The following is a 25,684-nucleotide window of genomic DNA, read 5'->3' on the forward strand; positions in this document are numbered from 1 at the left end:
GTAGTGGCACTGGGATTCACACTTTCTCCTTCCTCTTTTTTTTCCCTCTCTACTTTACTTCTTTGTTCCCAACTCATTTCCCAGAATGTAATCTATTTAGTTATACAATGTGTGCATGCGTGTGTGTGTGTGTGTGTGTGTGTGTGTGTGTGTGTGTGTGTATTTCTAGACAGTGAGGCCAAAGAGAAATGTGGGTATCATTTCTTTGGTGAGGCACCCTCTTAAGTTGGTCCAGGGGTTTCTTTCCTTAAAGCAGATTCAGTGACTTCTTCCCTCTGCCATGTCTTCATTCTCCTCTTCCAAGTATATATAACATTATTTTATAACTTTTTAATATGTGAAAGTTGCCTTTTAAGCTGTGAGCTTCCTGAAAGAAGAGTATTTCTTTCTAAATACTTAACGCCTGGCTCGGTACTTAGCACAAAAGAACAACTGCTCAGTAAATGCTCATGAATGAAAGAATATGTCACGGAAACAGCAATGTAGGTGTTATTACCCCCATTTTACAGACAAGACACTGAAGGTGGGACTCAGTCAAGTTCCTGAAGGTGCAGAGCCAGGATGCTGGGGCTCTTTCCTGCACGGCATAGGCATCCATCCAATAATACCTTGCTAAGTGCCTCCAAGCCCAACCAGACACCTAGGTACTAAGTGGGAAAGCACTTTGGAAGAGGTAAAGCTGTATATACAAATACGACGAAATCATTATCATCATTATCAACACTGCAGAGCTTAACTAAAGCACTTCCTTCCATTAAAAGCACTACACTGAAACATTTAGAAAGGCATTTTCCAGTTTGAGCCCCTCAGGATCCTATCTTTGCTACAGCCCTAGCTGAAAGCGTCGTTCCCACTCTGGGGATGCTTGCTAAAGGCAAGGGCTTTCAGAATTAAACCCATCCTGCCCTGGAGGGCCTTGAGGAGCATGGTGGTGGGCACTTCTGACCCTCGCTCTCTCCTCTGGCTGGTCCAGCAAAAGCTACAGTCACTTTTGTGATGCACAGTGAGCTCCCCCAGGCGAGAGCTATGCATGGTGATGCCCACAGCCCAAAGAAGAGCAAATGCCTGTGAATGAATGAGTGCCCAAGGATGAAGTTTTTAGAGTTTACTTATCATCAGCAGGCAACAAGTGGTGACCCCAATTAGTTGGTACACAGAGGGTCCACAGGCAATGATACGTGCACGTGCAGGGGAGGGGCATGCCACATACTCAAATCCACTTGTCTCCAGTGGACAAATGGAAGACAAGCCAATGGAAATGTGGCAGACTGTGTTCCTTGAGAATTGGACTCTGAGACAGAGACTGACAGGCAGGAGATGAACTAGGAGGCGCTTCTGGGGTCAACATCTATGGGAGGGAAAGGAAAAGACAGGTGAGGGAAGGGAAGGGAAAGAGTGGGTGGAAGGGGAACTTGGTGATGCAGGGGAAATGAAGACTTAAGGCAACCCCACGGGAAGCTCTGAAGCTGGGGTGACTCTCACACCCCCGTATTGAATAGCTACTGGATGACCTTGGATGAAGCAGCTCTGAAGGAAAAATGATCCCAAAGGGGGCTGTCAACCAAGAGTTGTCTACCAGCAGTAATTCTGGTCACTAGGGGAGTAAGTCTTTCATTCTTTAAAAAACATGTTTTTTAATTAAAAATTGAAGTATATAGTATTATATTAGCTTCAGGTATACAACATAATAATTCAACAATTCTATACATTTCTCACTGTTCACCAAGATAAGTGTACTCTTAATCCCCTTTATCTATTTCATCCATCCCCACCACCACCTCGTCTCTGGTAACCAGTGGTTTGTTCTCTGTATTCAGGAAGTGTTTTTGTTGGTGGTCTCTTTTTTTCTGTTTTGTTTCTTAAGTTCCACATGAGTGAAATCATATGGTATTTGTCTTTCTTCAGATAATTTATTTCACTTAGCATTACACCTTCTAGATCTATCCATGTTGTTGCAAATGGCAAGATCTCATTCTTTTTTTATGGCTGAGTAATATTCCATTTTATATACATATATGTTTTATACCCCCCCACACACACATACACTTCCACAACCTCTTTATCCATTTTTCCAAAGAAGACACACAGACACGTACAAAGATACTCCACATCATTCATCATCAGGGAAATGCAAATCAAACCCACAATAAGGTATCACTTTACACCTGTCAGAATGGCTAAAATCAAAAACACAAGAAACAACAAGTGTTGGTGAGGATGTGGAGAAAAAGGAACCCTCGTGTACTATTGGTGGCAATGCGAACTTGTACAGCCACTGTGGAAAACAGTATGGAGGTGCCTCAAAAAATAAAAAAATAGAACTGCCCTCTGCTCTTATAATCACACTACGGGGTATCCACCCAAAGTCCTTCATTCGTGAAGGGAGCTGTGAGTAGCACATCATAACTTTCTCCACGAGAACTTCTCTTTCCAACCACATTTTGGTATGTCACTGCTTTCTGTCAGCACTATTCCCCATACTCCTGTTTACCTGCTTTACAAAGTTCAAATGCATTTACAGAACAGAAGCAGAATCACAGGCAGACCTTTCCAAGCCTCAAGGCATCACTAAAACCTAGTTGGGTTTTAAAACTTAAAGTATAAACTTAAAACTGAAGTATGCACATCTTCTATCTTCTTTGGAGGAGAAATGCTCATTTGTATCTTCTCTGATTAAGTTGACAGAGCCTCTGACTTATAGATTTGCTCTGTTTGGTATTTATGACTGATGTGTTTAGACTCTAATTCAATAGAGTGAACAATAAAGCATCCATTCAGTTGTAATCCCTATCCAAATCTATCTGTGCACATGATCTAGCCCACTGCATTTATATCTATCTTGTTGTGGCAGTATTCATTAATTTTATGCATTTATAATTGTGAAATGCAAGTACAACATTTCTAAACCTAAAACCAATATAAAATTACAAAAATACGTCTGATCCGAAAGACACCCCCCCCCCCATCACCATACGCCAAAAATGTATGAAGATGGGTACTATCTTCAGGAGAATGGAAAAGCATAATTCAATGGGAGAGAAAACAAAATGGGGGTAGCAACCTCACACATACACCCACCTGGGTGCACTCATTCAAGTAATCGACACAGTCTGATGATGTCTGATTTGTTCTGGGCTCCAAGTTAGTCATCAGGAAATGAAAGATGAGTAACACACAGTCCTTGTCAACAAGGAGACAGACGTGCAAATACACCACGGGCAGAATAACCTAAGAATTGTTCGTGAATGAGTGAGTCAGGGGACAAAGGAATGAAGGCTGGATGTAACAACAAAGATGAGGAGACGGATATGGTCTGCCTAAATACGAATGGCAATTTCCCCCTTCAGTTGGAATTTTCCAGGCACAGAGGGTGGCTAGGCATCCCAGGAAGAGGGCCAAGTGCAAAGGTGTGATATTGAGAAAGGGACAGTTGTATCGGGGTGATGTAAGGGTGTCAGGAGAAAAGCTGCTCTCAAAGTAGGCATGCAAAATAAGAACTTGAGGTGTGTGCTAAGATGCAGATTCCCAGGCTGCACTTTCAAAGGGACTGAGCTGCTCCCGGGGCGGGGGGGGGTTGAGGGGGCAGGAATCAGTTCTCACCACAGTCCTCCCCTTGGCTGCACAGCAACATGGCTGCCATCTCTGCCTGGCCCTCATGGTGACACCTTCCCCTTCCGCTTGTCAACATGTCTGCTGTCAGCTTTTGGTAATTGATACTTATCATCTCTAAACGGTTTCCTTCAATTCCTATCTTTTCTTCATTTTTATTTGAAGTGGCTGATGAATTACATAAAAAGCTTTTTGAGTATCTCTTGATATAATCATTTTAAATTCCTCTTTACATGTACTGAGGCAACAATACTTGATTTGCAACAGCCTATGATGTGAAAAAGTGTATACACTGAACAACGGAGGTGATTTCTTACTTTGGTTGAAGATCTACTACATAATAAGCATTTTATTATGTCCTTGAATCCTTGAAAGATCTCTGCGAGGTACCCATTTTTAGTCCCCACTTTACATCTTAGTCAACTGAGACCCAGAGGCTGCACAGGAGCAAAGGTTGCCTTAAAGATAGAGAAGCAAGGAAGGGAAAGGGTCTGGAGGTAGCTAAAAATCGTTGCCATTTCTTTTCTTTTTGAGAACAGACCATCTCCCTGTTGACTTCAGCTGTTATGGCTTTTAATATCATCTTGCTCTTCTCATTCACATGAGGAAAACCAGAAAGAACAAGAAACATTCTTAAGACACATTTGCCCCTTCCTGCCCATGATACCAAGTAATTGCAGTGAGAGTTCAGAGAAAAGCACCATTCCCGTGGGTGGGGAGAATCAGGGAAGACTTCCTGTAGGAAGCACTGTTAGATCTGGACCTTGAAGGGTAGATGTAGGATTCAAATATGCTGGAATGGGGAAAGATGGGAAGGATACGGGAACTCAAGAGTTCCAGAGTCTCTGCAGACAAGGCCCACTCCAGGTCACTGTTTTCTGTCTCCATGACACGTGTACAGGCATTTACCTAAGGCTAAGTGGAACAGTTAAGTGCTCTCTCTCTCTGCTGGAACAGTTGGTAAACAACTTAGTGCTTTTTCAAGAACTGCTACACTAAAATGTCTCTGTTTGAAACAATTACAGTGCCCATCACACACCTTGAGACAAATTAATCCGTGAACACATTCCAACTCTTAATATCCTTTTAAAAAGCAGACACTGAAGTGGTTGGGAGCTTCTTTACTATAGAGAAAAGCAAAAAGGCATTCTAGAGAGGCATTTCGGTTAGCTCGGAATGTAAGGAATCATAGCTGCTACTTTGTAGCAGCCACTCTACGTATACCCTCTCACCAGCCCTGGCAAAAACGCAAAAACGCAAAAACCTGGGGAGTTAGCATTGTTAAGACCACTTTGCAGATGAAGAAACTGAGGCTCAGAGTGGTTCCATGTATGTTCAAGGTCTGAACAGTCTGACATAGAATCGGGATCTAGGTCTGACAACAAAACTCACATTATCTCCCTATTTTTTAGCATGTGTTGGACAATGAAGGGCCCCATTGTAGACTCTTCTCTGTCCTTAGGTCTCAGTTCCTTTGGTCTACAGCTCTGTTTATCCTGGTCATTATTAGCACTCTGTTGGTCCCTCTTCACTCTAATCCCCTGGCTACTTCTGATCTGGCAGCCCAGTGCTCTCAGCTCTGACCAGCTGGCAAATACCCAGGATGGCAAAGACAGAAGTGCCTCAAGGGTGTCCTTGTCAGCCAGGAATAGCTACCACTTCTTGCCCCTAGCAAGGTACTGATGTCCATGAACAGAACTGAGGTTCTCCAGGCAGGTTGAAAGCACCCACTTGGGGTCTACACCTAAGAATGGAGTTCTGAATCTGGAAATCACGGGGGTCAGCATTTCCTTTTTGTTCCCTTTTCTCCACCTACATTCATCTCTCCATCCTACAGTCTCACAGAACCTGTCGTGCCTCCCCTCTGAGGCTGCTCCCTATCCCCACTTTGCCTCCAGACCTTCCCTTCCAGACGTGCCCTCCCCCTAACCACCCCCCCCCCCCCACCAGCATCTTCAGTCTCTTCCTCTGCACAGACTCCTCTACTTCGTTGTATATAAGTGCCCAGGACTTTCTCACCCTTCAAGTAGCCACTCTCATGTTTCTCCTCTGCTTTAGGGTCTGGTGGTTAAAAAGAAGTATCCTCCTCCTCATGGGCTCTAGGCTGGCTTTGTCCCTCAACCCACCCCATGACCTGCACAAATGACTGCTGATGCTCAGATGTCTGGGACACGCTCACGTTCTCCACTGCCATCTCTCTGCATCTCTACTGTCAAATCTTCCTTCTGCAACGGACTTGGTTCTTAAAGCTTTGCTCCTACTTCTCTGTCTGCCTTTCCAGTTCTCCTCCTCTGAATCTTCAACCACATTCAGTTCCCCAGCTGGCATGAGCTTCACACGCTAAGATCTGTAACTTAGGGGACACCTGGGTGGCTCAGTCAGTCGAGTGTCTGACTGCACTCAGGTCATGATCTCATGGTTCATGATTTGAGCCCCACATCAGGCTCATTGCTGTCAGTGCGGAGCCCGCTTTGGGATCCTCTGTCCCCCTCTCTCTCTGCCACTCCCCTGCTTGTGTGCACTCTCTTGCTCTCTCTCTCTCTCAGAAATAAACATTAAATAAATCTGTGACTTAGAACTCTAAGTTTGCACAACTGCACAACTGTTTATCACTGCACCTCGAACTACAAGTACTTGCTAGTCTGTCTCCTATACTCTTGCACTGTGCATCTTGGATTCTGCCACATTACCCAGCACAGTGCCTGGCATGAAGTGGGCATCCAAAGACAGTGCTATGCACACTGTCTAACAGACGGAGGAGGTGAGGTGCCCAGAGACAGGGATGGGTCATCGCATGCCTGTAACTACTATGGAACACTGGTGCCAGAAGAACCTCTCGAAGGCCAGAGGAGCTCCCAGCGGCCACCACTACTTTCCTGACCCCTTATGGTTTCTGCAAAAGGAAATAAAGAAAACTAACATTTCATTAGTGCCAACTTTGTGCGAGGCACTTTATAAAATCCCTCATTCCCTGAGTTAGGCACTGTTACCCCCATTTTAGAGTTAAGAGAAATAAGGCTCAAGGAGTTCTGAGGATTTCCTCAAGGATTCATAACTGGTGTGTGACAAAGATGTGGCTTGAACCCAGAGCTGCATGATTCCTGAAGCTCATTCTCTTCACCACAGCAACAATACCCCATATCATTTTAACCCCTGTGCCTTTGCAGATGCGGTTCCCTCTGTTTAGAATTCTTGTTTCTTCAGGAGTGGGCAAATCCATCCCTACAAACACTGGTAACTATCCCCTGCCCCATTAAAAAATTAGTCACCCGAGTAAATGCCTCTATAGGACAGTACATATAGGTGCGTCTCAGCCAACATTTCAAGCATTTCATTTTACACTAGTCCCCAGACAGGCTTGAACACTAGGAAGGTAGGGCTCAAAGTCCTGGCCATCTCTCCATCCACAGTGTCTGGAACATAATGAACATGTTCAACGCATGTTTGCCAGATGAGTGAATGAACAAACAAAACGGGTTCTCCGGTACTTTCAGTGTTGATGGTGGGGTCCATCGGTTCCTATAGAACATGATGGTGGTGGCACCAGAATCTTATTTACTCAGTGCCTAGCCTGTTGACCTTAGACTGAAACACAGAGCAGAGGGGGTGGGAGAGCCTTTTGCTGGCAAAATCTGCGTCTGTGAAGGCTTCAGCAGATGGTCACTAACAGGCATGGCCTCTCTCGTAAGGCGGGGTATGCCAGGGTAGAGCTAGACATGGAATGATGGACAATACACTTTGCCAGAAGCCAGACATTCCGAGTTTTAATCCCACTGGATGTGTGATTTCACACACTTCTCTGGACCTCAATGTTCAAACACTGGAAATGCATATTAAGGATATGAGATTACTTCAGTGGTTTTCTTAACTTTTCATACCAAGGATCTATTCGTGTAGTTTTTCTTTCCCTTTACCTTCATGTTTTCAAAATGTCTGGTTTAATAATGAGAAAAATCATCATTTTTATTTAGAAAGTGCAAAAAAATTGACAGGCAACAGCCCAGACATAACTACCAACAAAATGCATTGATAACAGGAGATAACTATTGCCAAACACCAGACTGAGATAATTCCAGCCCAAAGACCTCGGATGTTTCTGTCACCTATGAAGCTGGTTCTAGGTAAAGTCCCATTTCCCTGTAGACTTGCTGAAATAGTGGAAACAGCCAATGAATTTCTCTCTAACCTTTGAGCCCCTTAAGGCGACACATTCCCCAAGTAGACATAAATGGGCTCTGAAGTTGCTGAGATCTGTGATTCTGTTTTATGTCTGCAAGTCCTGCAGGGGCATTAGGTTGACCTCTTCCTGAAATTTGGGGATTTCTAACTATAAAACGACACTGCCAAAGGAGAAACAGCCCTTCACAGCTCCAAACAAAGGCGGGGGGACGGGGAGGGAGGAGTCCAAGATGGAAGAAACATAACAGACATCAACAATGCAACAATGACAGTGCATTTTCAAATGGAAAACATCTATGGGAAATAAAAACTTTGGGGCTACAGATGACTTAGACAGAAGTGAGTATGAGAAACCAACAGACACTTGATTGGTGCAGGAAATGCATGCTACAAGTTCCCTTACAGGGCACGAAGCAAAGTTTCCCCGGGTCGATACTTACAAGTAATAGGAGTAGGAATAAGCATTTCTTCTATATATTGATGGGCAGTCAGATGAAGGAAATGTCCAAAAAAGGGGAAAAAGAAAAGACAAACAAACAAGAATTAGATTTATATGAAATCTTGATTCTTAGAAATGCACATAGTATTTCAGCATCCCAAAGTTCAAGGAGATGCAAGTTTCTCTCCTAATCATCTTTGCTGAGAATCAAATACTTCCAGTGGTAGAAGGAATGAGAGAGACCTCTCTTAGGATGGAGAAACTCACTACTCATGCAGAGAAAGCCACATCTAATGTTGGCTGTTTTGTTTATAAGTCCTTTTCTATAGTCAGTCAAAACTAGCCTCCTTGTAATTACGACTTTTTGGTCCTGGGTCATATTTCTGTGGCCTTATGGAACTACTCTACCACTCTTCACATGACAGTTCCCTTAAGATCTAAGGAAAGCCATAATGACTTTATGTTCTCTGTTTCAGGTCAAACTGCATCAGAACCTATTTAAATAAGTCAGGTAAGGTCTTGCCAAAAGCAAGGTAATCAGGTAGCAGCATTCAAGATGGCTCCCCCCCCCCCCAAAAAAAAAAGATGGCTCCCCAATGATCCACGCTTCCCAGTATGCATGCCCATGTGTAGTTCTTTCCCACACTGAAGCAGGAATGGCCCTATGTGACCAAAAGAATGTGGTAAGAATTACATTCTGGGACTTTCTAGGATAGATGAGGAAGAAGACTTGTAGCTCTGCCTGGGTATTTTGAACTCTGAGTTGGAACCCTGACTCTCCATGTAAGAAGTCTAAGTATCTTGAGGTAGCCATGATGAAAAGATCATGTGGAGAGACCCTAAAACTGTATGAATAGAGATATCCAGCTAGCCCTCACCAGTTGGATTACGTCGATTGAGACCCTTGGTATCATGGAACAAAACAAGTCATTCCTTTTAAGCCTTAACCAGACCACAGGTTCATAAGAAATAGAAGTCACTAAAATTCAGGTTTGTTACCTATCGGTAGATAACCGGAACAAAATTCAAACTTCATCATTAAAAAGCACTGGACGAAGAGAAAGGAATTCCAACTTTCAATCTAAATAGACTACAACCTTAAGAAATTCTCTGCGCCTTTATTTCCTTATCTGATCCTCAGATGAGCTGAACCAGACCATTAGTTTTAAAAACTGTGTGTGCAGGATCCTGGGGGCTCTGTACAGTAGCCTCATTGAAATGGGATAGGGGGAAACTGAGCAGGTAGGATTGCTTACCCATGAAAGCCAGCAAGCACCTCTTCTCCATTTTTACCTCTTTGATAAATTGAGTTTCATTTAAAATGTTACATGACTAAGAATTCCACTCTCCAAAAGAATGTTTGAAAAATCACTACCTGCAATCTCTTTCTGATGTCCCTTCTAGCTCTTGGCTTCTGAATAATAAAAATCTCAAACAAGTCCACGATATTCCCTTTGTTGTAACTTTTTGTATTTTGTAGGAAAATAAATAGGAATGCTTTTATCTTACAGACTTAGCCGCACTGACAATAACTGACACATTTGTGGATTGAGAAAAATTGCTGATAATTAAGGTCCCCAAATATCCATCTGAATAGGCAAGAAAAGTTCCCTTCCCTCTTGAGTTATTTGGTTAATTGCAAGTGTTATCCAGTTTGCTTGGCATAGGAAGATACAGTTTTATATCTGCAGGGTGGGAACATGTCCTCAGAGCCTCAAATTTCTCCCTCTCAAGTTCGAAGTGGCCAAAGCCTCTCAGCAGGGTGACTTCTAGGCAGGTGACCTCTAGGCTTTCTCTTATTTATCAGGAGAGCCCAACTCCAGCTACACAAGATAAGTGACTCTGAGAGCTAAGAAGTCATGGCAGAAAAGCAGCTCCATGCCTACTTGTGAAGCTGGGCTGGGGAAAATGAGCCACAGTGCAGCAAGATCTGTTCACTCATAAAACTGTTCAGTGTCTTGGGTCAGATGAACAGGGACCCTAGATGATGAAAGGGTTGAAGAATTCCCTGCTGTGATGGGTGGGAGTGGAAGAGCCCATGTAAGTCACCAAATCCCTCTCACCAACCATACAGGTTCATGCTGTAAGGAGATCATTCCTCTCCTTCATTGCTGGCTCTGTGGTCCCGTGACTGGAAATTTGATTCCTTGGGGAAGAAAGTGCAGGATCCATTTGATGAAAACTTCTAGACATGTATGTTCCCCATTCCGTCAAGAACAAGCAGGCTGAGAATCGAGAGCGCAGGGTTCTGATCCCAGAACTTTCACTTGCTCACTGTGACATTCTGGGCAATGTTCCTCCCCCTGGCCCTGTGTTTCCTGATCCATGTACCATGGTGAATGGCATGGATGACTGCCAGCCTAAACATCTTTGCAGAGGGGAAATGTGATGTCTTAGCATCCCAGCACCACCACTTGCTAACTGCATGTCTTTGATAAGTCACTATTTAGGTATCTCTGAGTCTCAGTTTTTCCATGTCAAAGTTGGGAGTGATAATTACCTATTCCCAAAAGTGGGCATTAATATTAGATTAATCTAAATCATATTCAGATTATATATGATATATAATATATAAAGTATTTTAAGTAAATTATATTAAGCTAAACACCTGACATTATGAGTGCTCAGTAAAGGGGAATTTATGCCCCCACCTTATCCACACATATAAGGTTTGCTGCTTCTCACTCCGGTAACCAGGAACAAAGTGTTCACCTCTTTAGGAATATTTAAAATAGTATTAAAAGAAGAGAAAATACTTACGTAGCACTTACTATGTGTCAGGCATTGTTCTAGGCTCTCATATATTAACTCATGTATTCCTCACAACCACCCTGACAGGTGGGTATTATTATCAGCCACAGATGAAGAAACTGAGGCAGAGAAGGTTAAGTAACATGCTTAAGATCTTGCAGCTAGTAACTGGACTTGATAGCAATGAGGCTCTAAAGCTGGACAACAACATGGGTCTAAGCCCACGTACTTGACCACCAGCCTATGCTGTCTATATGAAGGAAGAAACAGGTGTATGTTGAGCAGCACAGTGGGTCTGGCATTGATATGACACATGCCTTAAATCTTTTAATCCTCCCCATAACCCCATGGAGCAGGCATTATGTTTCTCATTTTTGGTTGAGGTATCTGAGGCTCTAAGGGGTCGCTCCTCACTCATAGTGAGGATCCTACTGCTGTTGTGCAGTTTGGGGCCAATGGCAAGGCCTCCATCCTGAGCCAGATTTCCTCACCATCAGCAGCCCCAGGCTGTGCTCTTGGGCCCCAGGCTGCACTCAATATTCTGGACCTTCTGGGCTTCTCTGCTTCCAACCTTCAGGATTTACCTATAGTTGGGCCACCTCCTCAGAACAACACACTTCCCTATCTTCAAACCACCTCTTCAAAGTAGCTTTTCTGAGTTATCCTGGTTGTCATCAAAAGCCAGTGCTATCCCTGACCCAGCTTTAAGGCAACTCCAGATTAACAGCAACTGACAAACTTCTATTAATTGAGTATCTTTTCCCAATGACATTGCAAAGTCTTCCAGGGCAAGGATTATAGTTCTTTTCTGTGTGGCCAAAACACAGTATACATGTGTGTTTTCTCTGAGGCTTGAAGAAGTTTTACTGAAGGTCTAAATTCACAAGGATACAGTGATATTGTAAGTAACAGATTGCCTGAGACCAAAAATCTTGAGCAGGAAGACAGCTGTGCTTAGGAAAACAAAAACAAAAACAAAAACAAAAACAACTCCAAACTTAATAAATCACATATTACACAATCTTCTTTTCAGCTGGCTGACAAAACTGATGCGAGGCACAACTTTCCTTTGTTCCATACTAAACAGGACTGAGCTGTCCATTTAACCATCCATTTGATCATCTACCTATCCATCTGGCTCATAAACCTACCCATCCACCCTTCTACCTATCCATGTATCCATCTATGCATGCATCCAACCACCCATCCCTCCACCCGTCTAACCATCCATCCATCTACCCACTTAGCAATTTATCCACCCACTTATCCATCTAGCCCATAAACCCACACACTCATCTATTCATCCATCCACTCATCTTCCCTTTAATCCAACACTCCATCTATCATCTACTCGTCCATCTTTCCATCATCAACTCAGCAAAAACTTCTCAAGGGCCTACTACGTGTGCCTGTCCCTGCTAAGTACCACAGATAGAAAGACAAATGAGATCTTGATCCAGCCCAAATGTCTGATGAGAGAGCCAGATAAGGAGCTTATAAAACAAATAATAAGAGCTACCACTTAAACAGCAGGAGGTCACTTATGTGCCAGGTATTGATCTAGTACATTATGTGGACTATTTTATTTAATCCTCACTATGAAGCATTATTATCCTTGTTTTGAGGATGAGGAAAGTGAAGCTTAGACAACTTGCTCAAGTTTACATAGTTGAGTATGGGATGAGAATCCAAGCAGTCTGACTTTAGGAGCCTCCATTAATAACCACTAGGCTCTAGTGTCTTCTGGAGTGATAAATGGTATTGTGGCAACACAGGGAGCAGTGGGACCATATTCAGGGGGAAAGGGTGGGGAGGGGGACAGATAAGGTGGCCTAGAGTCTATGATGCTTGAGTTATAAAGTCAAGGAGCATTTAGATGGAGTAGGAGGAAGGGTATTTCCAGGAAGATGGAACTGTTTATAGAATGGTTAGGTCAGTTAGCAAGGTGAGAATGTCAAAATGTTGGCAGGTCTTAGTTCCCAAAGAGCTTATGGAGCTCAGTCTCAACACCACTGGGCATAGGAAGTACCAGTGACCAAATATTTTTCTAGATGAATGATTCTGGCAGAAGTGTGAGAATAAAGTTGTAGGGGAGAGGGACTGGGGTCATGAATGCTGCTGCAGAGGTCAAAGCAAGAGATGTTGGGGGCCTATCTCGTAATGGCCATGGGGAAGGAGATGTGAAAGTGAAAGTAGGTGATTAAATGTGAGCATACTGAAGAGGACCTCCAAGTTTCTGGCCTGAGTGGCTACGTAGGGAGTGCAAACAGAAGGATTCACTTTTCAGTGGATGGAGCAAGGAGCTGTTTAGAATGGGGTGGACAAAACAGCATGACATCCTTAATTTGGGCTGTTCGCCCACTGCAACGAACCACTCAAAATCATGACTTACAGTTCAGCATCTCAGCAAGTCCTATTTTATATTTCATTCAGGCTAGACATTCAGGTGTTTAAGAGTGTCATATCCATTATCAGACGGGCCAAGTTTGAGACCCAGCTCTGCCACTTATGAGCTATGTGATTTGGGGCACTTTCCTTCAATTCCACATTTCAGCTTTGTGATCTGCAGCACACTATAATCTCATAGTGGCACAGTCTCTTTGGCTGACCCACAAGTTCCCTTTCCCTATTGACGCACTCTTTTTTTTTTCCCCCCCTTGATAGACAGTGTGTTCCCTGAAGGCTCAGATCATGCTATATCTTTCCTATGCTGCCCTTTTAGTCTTACACCCTCACCACAGGACTGGACTTATTCTTGGTGCTCCATGTTGATATTTAGGTCTATGTCCTGAGTGAAGCTTTCCTGCCCAAGGGATGGAGTGTTAATTCTGGGCCCCATCTGTTCTAATTTCACCAGACTCCTCCATTCAACATGTTTTTAGGGAATCCCCAGTATCCACATGGCACATTTGTGATAAGGATGAATCAGAATAGACAGCTGATGGTTTAGTAAAGAAAATAAGACATGAATACAAATGACAAATACAACAGGATACAATATGGATCCTCACAGAGCGGATCCAGATGGTGAAGAGATTGTGTCTAGATTGGAGGTCAGGAAGGGTTTACTGGAGAAGGCAGCTTTTGAATTAGATCTTAAACAGGAGTAGAATGTGGTCACATGGAACTAAGGTACACAGGTATTGAACGAGGAGGAAGCTTCACAAGCAAGGGTATAACAGTAGAGTAAGACTTTAGGAAATGTTCCAGAGTTACTGTGAGCAGGGGGACAGCGCAGCTTGACAAAATTCTCCAGATGTCCTAAAGCATGTGCTCCTTTTCTCATCTCTACCTCAGGAACTATTGTTATAAGGCAGGAGAAGCCATCAAGGGATTTTAGACAGCAGGTTTGGGAGTACAAGTTTCCTTTCTGAAATGTTACTTTGGCTGCATTGTGGAGGATGGGTTGGAGGGGTGGGGCTGGGGAGGAGACTCATACAATAGAGCTATGGGGGCCTCCACCAGGGAAGGGGCAGTGCAGGGAGTGAGGAGAGGGTGTGACCAAGAGAAGGTAAAGATGTGGGTTCAGAAGTATCAGGGCGAAGCAACCCTATCAGTTTGGCTGATGGAGTGAGAGGGAGTGCCTGCCACTGAGATGGGGACACAGGACTGTGAGCAGGTCAGTGGACAGGTGATGATTTGGGCTTTGACCATGAAAACCTTGAGGGGTTTTCAAGGCAGATGTCCAGAGGCAGATGATACAGGGTGAGAAAAGGCTAAAGCAGAAGATCCTGCCCTCTCAGGTCATTTTCACCTTGACGCCAGCAAAATGACAACCACCACGTGGCTAAATTCACACCTGAAGACCTGTGTACATGGTACAGTGGCTACATGCAGGGGAGTATCAATGCATCTTTCTGGGGTTGGGGGCTTGTGGGAAGACTCATGTTAGAGGTATTAGTTGGGAGTCCTACTTGGAAGAACTTGGGGCTGAGGGTTAGAGAGTGACAGGAAACTTGTAGGTGAACACAAACACCTGACATTTGATTCAGGGACACAATATGCATTACAGCAGAGAGCAGTAGAAAATGACCCCTGAACCTGGGTTGCCGGCTTCCTATTTCAGGATTCACTGACTCTCTACCAGTCTGCGTGGACTAATAGAATAGAAGGTAACAGCATTCAGTTAACTCTCTGGAGTCACAGAGCCTGGTTTTGTATTTCAACTGTACCCAAAACCTTGGGCAACTTATAAACCTTTTTGAACTTCAGTTTCCTCTTCTCAAACAAACAAAGGTGTACCAATGTCCTATCCTACCATGATTATTTGTAGTATTAAAATTACAATATGGTGACAGTTTAAATGGAAAATAAACAAATTAGCTTAGATGATGTGTACTGATTGCAGTACTGCTCTTCGCATATTAGCATAGGAGCTGGCTTGGTACAGGTGATGGTCATGTGTGAGATGAATGTCTCTGTTAATACTGTGTATTATGACCACTTAGGCAGGGATAGGAAATAAAGCCTGTCCAGACCATTAGCTCATTTGATCTTCAGAACAACCCCATAGGATTAGCCACATCTCACAGGTGAGAAAGGAAAGGCTGAGCTTTGTTGCATCTCCAAGGCAAACAGCACATAAATGGGACCCAGTTTTTCTGCTTCCCAGTCCACAAAAACAAGATGTATGTACCCATGAGACTGGGAACTTCTGGGGCAGACTGAAGTCACAGAGAATCAAAGTACACCAAGAGATGCACATTTATCTCAAAGTAGACTCTCATATCTCAAACTCAAGATACTTCAAATTCATTCCTGGAAAAGTTACTATCTGGACAGACCTGGTTGGGAGAAAATTGAGGCTAGAGCAGAAAGAGCTGGGCAGGGGGAAGAGGAGGGGAGAAGGAAGTGGCTAGAACCATGTGTGGGAACTGACTTCAAAAACTTCTCCTAAAAGTTGCTCAGTTTCCATTTGAAAAGTAAAAAGGGAATGAAAAGTTAATAGAGGATCCAGACAAGGCTTGGGGAACAAATATACCAAAGAATCCTGCTTAACCTGGCTTCACTGTTTCCCCATGCAAAAGTAAATGGTTATGCCTTAAGCCTTGGAGGACCATGCTCAGACTTTAGGAAGTATGTCCCAAGGAATAAACTGGGACTATGGCAAGCTTGTGGGCATGAGCCCATATGAGCATATCCACTCAAACAAACATTAAAATGTAGAACTTCCCATATGTGAGTGGCTAATAAATACTTTCAAACATCAAGGTTAAGGCATTAAAGCTTGAGCTTGCCACCTTAATTTTCATTGAAAGCTCCCAGAGCCCTAAGGTAGTAAGCCAAGGGACCACAGGGGTGGCCTAGCAACCCTTTGGCTGCACATTTCTTTGGGAGAGGATGTCCAGCAATTCTTTTTTTATTGTTTATTATTTTTGAGAGAGAGACACACACACACACACATACACAGACAGAGAGCAAGCAGGGAAGGGGAAGAAAGAGAGGAAGACACAGAATCAGAAGCAGGCTCCAGGCTCTGAGCTCTCAGGACAGAGCCCAACACAGGGTTCAAACCCACAGACCGTGAGATCATGACCTGAGCTGTAGCTGGCCGCCCAACTGATGTCTAGCCCAGATGTCTAGCAATTCTAAAGGGAGGAGGCCAGGGAAGAAGATGACCAGGACTGTAGTAATGAGTCTCTATTTCAAAACTCAACAGGGTGGTCATGAAAAGGAGGTATGTTCTATTACCTAGGTGCATACAGAAACCCATTCTAGACCATTCTGAGGTCCACATGTGATCAAGGGAACCAGGAGTAAAGGATGGAGCCAATCATCCAGCCAGTATCCAATATCCTGGTAAGTAACTTGATATATCAGGGAGGGGCTTCAGGCTCCCTTCTTATAATGCTCATGTAAACCTTTATATCTCCATGTAGCCCTGATTCTGCATTGGTCTGCATTCAAAGAAATCCTCTCCAAACAGCCAAAGGTACTACAAAAAAGAAAAATACTTTAACTTGTATCTTTTGCAAACTGTAAGGGAAACCTGTTTGAATCATCCCCCAACAGGGGCTCCTGGGTGGCTCATTTGGTTGTGTGTGACTTCACCTAAGGTCATGATCTCATGGGTCCCTGAGTTTTAGCCCCCTGCATCAGGCTCTGTGCTGACAGCTCAGAGCCTGGAGCCCACTTTGGTTTCTGTGTCTCCCTCTCTCTCTGTACCTCCCCTGTTCTTACTTTGTCTCTCTCTCTCAAAAATAAATAGACGTTAAAAAAACTGAATCACCCCCCAACATTTCAGACCCCTTTCTGCAACCTTACATTTCTCAACATCCTCTCTATCCATTACAAAACAACCAAGCAACAAAACATCCCTCAGGCTATGTCTCTACCCCTCTATTGCCCACCCCCACCTTTGGAATGTAAATTGTTTAGCTGCTTTCATTAAGTCCTTCCCTTGGTCCTCTGTATCTCTAGCCCATTCTCAGTTGGCTTTCTATTTCAGTATCACAAAAGAAAACATCTAAAAGCAAGAGAAAGACTCTCTTTAGGGAGTCACAAGGAAGCCCTATAAGGCCAGTGATGATGAACTCTACAGAACAATCTAGGGACATCTCCTTTGTACTGAAACCTTTTGTCTGAAGCTTTGGGGAAGTTTTCAAGCCAGCTGAATCCCTTAGTAGCAGAGAAAACAGGAAACCACTACTCCCATGTCTGTAGAGGTGAGGAAGAAGACCCAGCTCAAATCAGTGGAGGGGACATAGCAGGCATTTGACTTCTGAGAGTTCCTGCAACCAGGAAGGAACTCGAGGTCACACCGGGACACTGAAGAGATGCTGACACACCAGGTTCCTGAGTTGTGATGATCTGCCTATTATTTGGGGGTTTCTTTTTGTGCAATATCTCTTCTTTTTAGGTAGCTGTGGGCAGCATTCTGGCCAGCAGTAAGATAGTGACAGACTCAATTGAACAATGAAGTTTTCCCCATACTTCTACACAGGGCTGGAGTAAGAAGATCTAAGGGAGCTCACCAAATGCTCCACTGTCTTTTGGGGGAATCTCTAGACATCAGAAGACACTGTAGGTTAGAAAGTGTGTAGACCTACCTTTATGCTCTCTTTCTCCTCTCCTCTCCTTTCCTTGCCCTACACCTATCTGTAAATTATCACTATCAAGTAGGTCAGCAAAAGGTCTTCTTTTCTCCAAAAGATACTGTATATGCAAACACTGATCAGCCTCCACCTCCACCCACCCCCCTCACTGCCAAAACATCTGTGTTTTGCTTCTCGGGACAAATGGTGGTCATGTAACGCCTATTGGTTGGGTCTGATGGACAGTTTTGATAGAGGTGAGAGATGATGAAGACACGCAGTAGAGGTTAAAGCCACACAAAGGGCTCTCTTTATACTTGTTCCCACCCTGGAAACAGAAAGCCCTTTCCTCCCTCCTGAGAAGTCACACATTGCAGAAATAGCTGTGGAGAAGGAAGTGAAATTTCTTCACAAGCTCACAGACGGTGGTGACGTGGGTTAAGCCAGGCTTTAGAAAGAGCAAAATTGGAAGAGCTTATCTGACTTACAAATCAGTGGCAAAGAATGAGAACATTTCAGGTCTATCAAAGAGGAATGAGATTCTATTAAATCAGTTACTTTTTCCAGGTAGACAATCCCCAGCTCACCTCTGCCTCTAATGCATCTGTGACTCTAAGAAACAAGTCAGCAATCTTACATGTGCCCATCGCCCCCAGAGAAACCAGACTTCATGTTTGACTTCATCTAATAGCTGACTTGTCACTGATACCTGCAATATGGTCATACGGTTGATGATGATATGACAATGCAATGCTGTCCTCAATGCTTTGGGAGCTCTTGCTCCCCAATATTAATGTAGTACCTACCCTTCCCCCTCTCCAACCAGAAAATCAGTAGCTGGATAAGAACCTTAACTCTCCAATTATTCTGCTGAGAGCCTGAGGAAAGGAGTGGTTCTGTTAGACAAAAGATGTCAAGAAAAGGACAAGGTCCTACCAGTAAGATATCCTGGCCAGAGGGAGGACTGGCTGATTCAGAACAGAGTCATGAAAGACACAGGGATATTCTGGAGCTGAAATGGCTAAGAGAAGGCTGACTGCCATGTACAGTGGGAACCCCAGTATTTCTGACTCACTGATAATTGGAAAAGGGGATTTTTAAAAAACTTTCCTTATATTCATGAGAGTCCTTAGATAGAAGCGGCACTTTGTCTTTAGGGCATTCTGTCCCTTTGTTTTCTGGTGAGACACAAATTTCACGAGCACTTTTCCTTCCACAGATGGAAGTAAGTCCCTGGTCCTTGTTACTGGGTTTGCTCTGAACTCTGTCAGTAACCAGACATCAGAGCTTCAGGCTGTGGCTTGTTTAATGATGTAAAAGTATCTTCAAGTTGGTGGCAGGGCGCACCGAAGCACATAATGTAATGTAGATAAAGGTTCTGTTTGCTTTGGCAGAGGAGGGGAGCAGGAAGGTGGAGACCAAGGTTGGGACCACGATGTTGAAATTGAGAAGACATGAGGGTGCACGGTAGACATGGATACATGGGGGCAGTCCAAGGGCTAAGGAGAGGTGGGCCCCAGGACTTCCGGTTTGGAGGAATAACAGTGCATCCTGGGACAGTGACAGCTGATATTCATCAGCTTTCCTGGATGAATGGTTCCTTTCCCTCTCTGCAATTCCCTTGCGTTAGCCTCAAGCCTTGCGAATGTCTGAAAACAGAAGATGTCAGTGTGTTGAATCTTGGAGATAAGGAGGAGCCTGTACCTGGCTTTCATGAGCCATGCAACATGTGATAACTGTGTTAGTGGACCAGAGACGCCCAGGAAGACATCCGTTCAGAAAGAACAAGTAGCAACAATCCAGCTGGGAAGGCCTTATGGGACATGGAGTAGGAAGGAATCTTCCCTTGGGACTATCACCCCATGGGAGGCTTTACCTCTGCCATGCAGGGGGCAGTGTAGGATGCTGCTGGCGGACCAAAGAGAAATCAGGGTGAGTGAAAGCAAAAAGAATAAAGCATTACTTTCCTGCATCTGTATTTCTGGGGCTCCCCAGTAACCTTGATGAGACATGATCAATCACAACAGAGCAGCTAACTCTGAGAAGATTCATGACATGGAACCCCATGGCACAACAGGGTGGCCCAGCCATAGGGATCGATGGTTCCCTAAGAAACTGACCATCTCAGGGCCACTTGCCAAGCAGGCAGCACACACCTTTCAGATGCCAACACAATGAGCCACAATTAGCTCAATTACTTCAGGACTTGAACCCTCACAGAAGAAGGTGCTTGCTCCGAAGAGATCAGCAGAGCAAAGACCTGGCCACACGGCAGCTTTGGGCCAGCTGGGGTCAGCAGAGTCTGCAGGGCAGCACCAGACACTCACCTCCTTTTGATGGTGAGCATGACGCCCAGGAGAATGATGATGAACATGAGGAGGCCAGCGATCACACCGGCCATCTTCACGGTGTTGTCTACCTGCTTCTCTGGCTCCACGGTGTTAGAATTCTGAGTGGAGGCACCTTCAAGGGGAAAGAAGAAGAAGGATGTGGAAAAAGCTCACACATGCGACCAGAAAACAATTATAATGACAACAGGTTCTACTTACTGAGCGCTGACTATGTGCCAGGCACTGTGCTAAGAGCATGACACATGTTGTCCCTTGTACCCTTTTTGAGGATCAATCCTTTGTGATATTGGATTATACCTCCCCCTTTTTTGAGGTGCAGAGAAATGAAGTGAAAGTCCCAAGTTTGCACAACTGCTGTGACAGGGAATCCCTATCCTCTGGTGAGGTCAAGTGGAGCGTTTCATCCCTCACACTGATTTGTCCCTCGGATCAAACCATGGATCTATTTACAGTTTTATTCTTGGGTTCATGAAATCATCCCAAACCCAACTTTATTCTTTCTGGTAAATGGTGAAAACAAGAGCTTTGTGTTAAGGTAACATGATTGAAATCACTCAAATTTTAAAGGTAAAAGCATAAAGTTTTTGTTTTACCTTCTATGAAACAAACGGTGTGGCAGAAATTTGGTGCATTAAAGCTAATTTCCTGGGGTTCAGAAAACACTTCTATGTGACTAACTCCATTTCTGGAATTTAATGCCAATGTTATGTGCTCTGCCAGGTACAAACTCTCTGATTCGGTTCCAGGTAGCCAAAAAATACCTCAGCCTGGCCTCTTCAGGCAATGTACCGGGGATCAGAGGCCACTTCTCACTGTAGACACCTACAGAAACACTTCTGGAGAGTGGTCCACGGGTTACCAGCACCCTGAGTGAATTCCTTCCTGCTGCCGTTCATATTCCCCAGCGCCACATTTGTGTGCAGCAGGTTAAGTCCAAAGACTCCTCTGCCTGGCACATCCCTACTTCCCAGTTTCTGCCACTTCAGCACCAGCTCATTCTTCATCACCATCTGCATCTCCTCTGGTTGCCTGTGCCCCTGGGAGAGTGCCTCTCTCTCTACTAAATCCTAACTCTCTGTAACACTTTGGACATACCTCAATATACTGATATTATTAGCTATTTGTTTCTCCATCTGTCTCCTCCAGTGCTCTGCCAGCACCTTGGGGCGGGGGGGAGATTATGCCTCCTTTATCTTTGTTTCCTCATGGTAGTACCGAGCCTGACTTGTACTAGGTGTTCTCTTAATGTTTGCGGTTGTTCGACGTTTAGCTGAAGGGAAGACACTGCTGCCCACACACATTGTTCTCATGGAACCAAACTGAATTTCTCCTTTTTCAGCCACGTGCTCACAGAACTCAGTGGAACTGAAGGAAAGCTAATGCCCATAAGCTACGATTCTGATTCCCCAAGCCCACTGATGTTTAAGAACAGCCCTTCAGCACAAGGATGCATCCCCTCTTCCTGTTTAAGAGTGTCAAGTGTTTCCCCCATCAGAGCACATTCCCCAAACTCTCTTGTAACTGGGACAAGTCTCCCCCGTGGGAACGGCAAGTCTTCAAGAACAGGGAATGTGGCTCTCAGCTCTCTAATGTCAGTGTCTCACACAGGCTGCCCTCCTCCTGTCGGCTTACACGTGACTGAAGGATATAAAGATGTTTGTTTGCTTCATTCATCTGCTACTGAGCACCCACGTACTGTGTGCCAAACAATGCTGTCTATGGGATGAGAGATCCTTCTCTTGGATGGACTTATGGGTCAGAGATTTTATTCAGTTCCCTTAATCAGCTAAAGGCAAGACCAGCTCATCAAATCCCAGGGCTGCCTAAGCAAGCTCTGCCTATCTCTGCCTCAGTGAGTTCATGGGGGAGTTAGCCAACCACCTCTTTGGCAGGGCTGGTCTCATATTACAGAATGGGGGCTGGTTCCAAGGAACCATACATAGCCCCCATTTCCTAGTTTGGAGTCATGCTTTCTGAGATAAGGCTAGTCCACTGTGTACCAAACATAAAGGAAGCTGAACACCTCAGATGACAATTTCTTCAATTGTGTCAGTCTTTCTGTTTGGATTTGAAGGAAGGAAGTTGGCTCGGGAGCATTCACTGGCATAGCTGAACTTTATTTAGCGCCTGCTGTGAGATCCTATTCTAGAGACTGGGGCTACAAAGGCAAAAGAGCCCTGGAGAGGATGTTATTACCCTAGGAATACTGTTACTGGCTTGGCTTAAAGAGATTCATACTTCATTCCTTCAGTAAATGATCACAAGCACAGGCATTCAGTGACACAGTGGTGAGTGAAACAGGCACAGTCCCTGCCCTCGAGGAGCCTACTGTGAGTGATGGGTGGGACTCAGGAGACGGAATTAATGAACTGAGAATCAATAATAGTAAGCTTGCAAATCTGTTAACAATGAGAAAAGAGAGGCACATGGCACTCGGGAAGCACACAATCGGGAAGTGAATCATTCCTGGGAAGACATGGGCAGAGAACACAAGAGGAGCAAGTGGGAGCCGTGGAAGGAACAGCACTGGCTGAGGCTGTGTGATGGGGCAAGGAGACTGGTGCACTTGAGAAATGAAAGAAATAGAGAATAACGTGGGCAAGAAAGCAAGGAGCGCATGATGAGAGGGAAGCTGAAGAGGCAGCAGGGGCCCATCTACACAGGGCATCAGAAGCTACAATGAAAGCTTTTGTTCTTTACCCCATGAAATGCAGGGAGCCATTTAAGTGTTGTTCATGCAGCAATAATATGGTCAGATTTACTTTTCCGACTGATCATTCCAGCTTCAGTGTGGAGCCAAAGTGACTTGAAGAGACAAATTTTGAAACCATTGCAGGCATCCATGTGGGAGATGATAGCTGTGTGGATTTAGGAGATGGTGATGGCAATAAAAGAGATAATTACTGAAATGCATATAAATAAAACCTGCTGCTGGGATGGATGCAGAGAGTGAGGGGCAAAGAACTGTGGAGGATGACCACAACTTTTTGGTTTTCATAACAAGGTGGGTGATGGTGCTGTTTATGAGCTCAAGAAACAATGGGCAAAGTATAGCTGTAGAGACAGAATGGGTGTGTTTGGGGCAATCTGAGCTGGAGATCTACTCTAGAAAAGGAGGCAGTTAAAAGTGCAGGTCTGGAGCTCTGGAAAGAAGTCTGAGCTGCAGGTAAAAATGTGTGATTTATGCATACAGATAGATGGTATCTGCAGCTCGGGGTTGATGGAGACACCCAGGGAAAGAATAAAGAGTAAAAGGAGAAGGAGGCTTAGAGAGAGAGTAGAGAGTCTACAGCACTTAGTGAGTGGGTAGACAATGATATGCCTGCATAGGAGGCAGAGGAGGAGTGGCCAGACAGTTAATAAAACAACCCAGGAGTGTAGAGTGCCCTAGAGCCAAGAGAAGAGTGTTTCAAGAAGGAAGGAATAATCAGCTGTGTCAAACACTGCTCCTAGGATAGAATCAAGCTCCAGCCAAAGGAAAGTGAAGGTGTTGGATATGTGTGAGAAACCCTTTCCCAACTAAGTTCCAAGACGTCCCTAGATTTAAGTGGTGACCATGAACCAACAATGGAACATACTTGAACCAGGGAATCTATCTGGAAAGGCCAGCCAGTGGTTTAGACAGATTCAGTGAGCTCAGCCGACAGGCATCAGGGCTGAAATCACAAACTCTATACAGGAAGTGATGAGGAGGAGTTATACTTGGCTGGCCCAACCAGACTCCAGGTATAGGGACAAGAACAAGCCCTGGGACATGGCCAACCCAATGTCCACTTTAGCACCCTTTCAAGGGCATTTGCTTGAGTTACTGTGGAATTGTGCCTCTGTTGAAAAAGTAAGCATGCCAACAGCACTTAAAGGTGGGTGGTACAGGTACAGAGGAAATGTCTCTGGGACTGAAGGCCAGACAGCATTCCCATGTGGCTCCTTCATCTGAGAGGAAGAAAAGAGGGACAGAGACAGAGCATGGGCTAGCCCTGAGCCTGGTGCAGAGTCAGACGAATCTACATGAGGCCTTACATATAAGTTCTCAACAGAGCAGATGAGACCCTATGATAAGACTTATGGGGAAGCACATAAGGGTTGGCTCATGGGGGGGGGGGGGTCTCCTAGCAATACGATGGGCTGTCTCAGGCAGGCACTGAGCTCATCATCAAACAGAAGCTCAATTACTACTACTTAAAAAAAATCAACTTAAGGGGCACCTGGGTGACTCAGTCGGTTAAGCATCTGACTCTTGATTTTGGCTCAGATCATAATCTCACACCTTTGTGAGATGAAGCCCCGCATCGGGCTTTGAGCAGACAGCATGGAGCTTGCTTGAGATTCTCTCTCTCCCCCTTTCTCTTTGCCCCTCCCCTGCACACACTCTCTCTCTAAATAAATAAATAAGTAAATAAATAAATAAAATGTTAGCTTAAATGTACTGATCTATTACTGGGTGCCAAGTAATGTGCCCAACACTTTTCATACATGAAGTCATTGAAACTTCTAAAAACTCAGGAGGTACTAGTTTTGTTTCCCCTTTTATATAGATTAAGAAACTTCACAGAAGGGTTAAATGACTTGTCCAAGGCCATATAACTAGTGAGTTTCAGAGATGGGACTTTGTGTACAGGGCTCACCCCCTTATCACTATAATGAACTGCCCTTGACAGAGGTGTAGTTAAGGACATGCCAGGACTGGGTCCACAAAGAAGTTTGGCCATCTGACTCATTGGCCAGAAATCCAGAGGAATTTTTCAGAGGAAGAACTGGAAACAACATGGGAGGTGTGTTACTTTTGCTCTAAGCCACCCTTTTCATGAGAGTCAAACTTCATATTGTATCAGTCTCCCAGTCCCTTAAAAAGACCTCTTTCTGGCCTTGGGTACTTTCTATCCACTAAGCAGGGATAAGCCTGGTAACTGAGAGAAGGGGGAGGGACTTGGATGTGTCCTCTTCATCTCTGCCATCCACCGGGAGCAGCCTGAGAATAGTCCACGTAAATCAGAACCGGCAGCTATGCACCAGGTAGTAAATTTATCCAACTGGAGTAGCTTCAAGCCTCTACCTAAGTCCCTTGTGTGATGTAATCATCAAAAACAATCTTATGAACTCAGCCCACACTGACAGGAAACTACTGTCTCTACATGAGGTTGCATGCCCAACTTTATACCTTAGCCAACCGGGCCCTCTGAGCTCTGAACACTCCCAAAGGCCAAACCTGTCCTCTCAAAGATGTTGCTGCTGCCCTCTGTCCTCTGTCCATGAAATCACTGATGTCTTAGAATCCAGATTCCTCCCAGCTCCAGCTCAGAGTTCACATCTGGCTTTCAGTG

The 25,684-nt window shown here is 44.6% G+C and overlaps 1 protein-coding gene across 12 annotated transcripts in view; it reads right to left on the reverse strand.

Moving 5' to 3' along the window:
* Positions 1-25,684, reverse strand: part of PTPRT (protein tyrosine phosphatase receptor type T) — a 1,077,107-nt gene that overhangs the window by 158,913 nt on the left and 892,510 nt on the right. For 7 of the 12 annotated variants that reach the window (XM_060618020.3, XM_060617963.3, XM_060618011.3 and 4 more), the window contains 2 exons: positions 20,340-20,475; positions 8,229-8,258 (listed from right to left, as the gene is read on the reverse strand). In XM_060618020.3, the coding sequence (XP_060474003.1) occupies positions 8,229-8,258; positions 20,340-20,475 (166 nt within the window). The remainder of the gene's footprint in view (positions 1-8,228; positions 8,259-20,339; positions 20,476-25,684) is intronic. The other 5 variants (XM_060618029.3, XM_060617982.3, XM_060618001.3 and 2 more) reach the window with 1 other exon arrangement.

The sequence above is a fragment of the Panthera onca genome, chromosome A3 (genome assembly GCF_046562875.1).
Source record: "Panthera onca isolate mPanOnc1 chromosome A3, mPanOnc1 haplotype 2, whole genome shotgun sequence".
In the NCBI taxonomy this organism is placed as follows: domain Eukaryota; kingdom Metazoa; phylum Chordata; class Mammalia; order Carnivora; family Felidae; genus Panthera; species Panthera onca.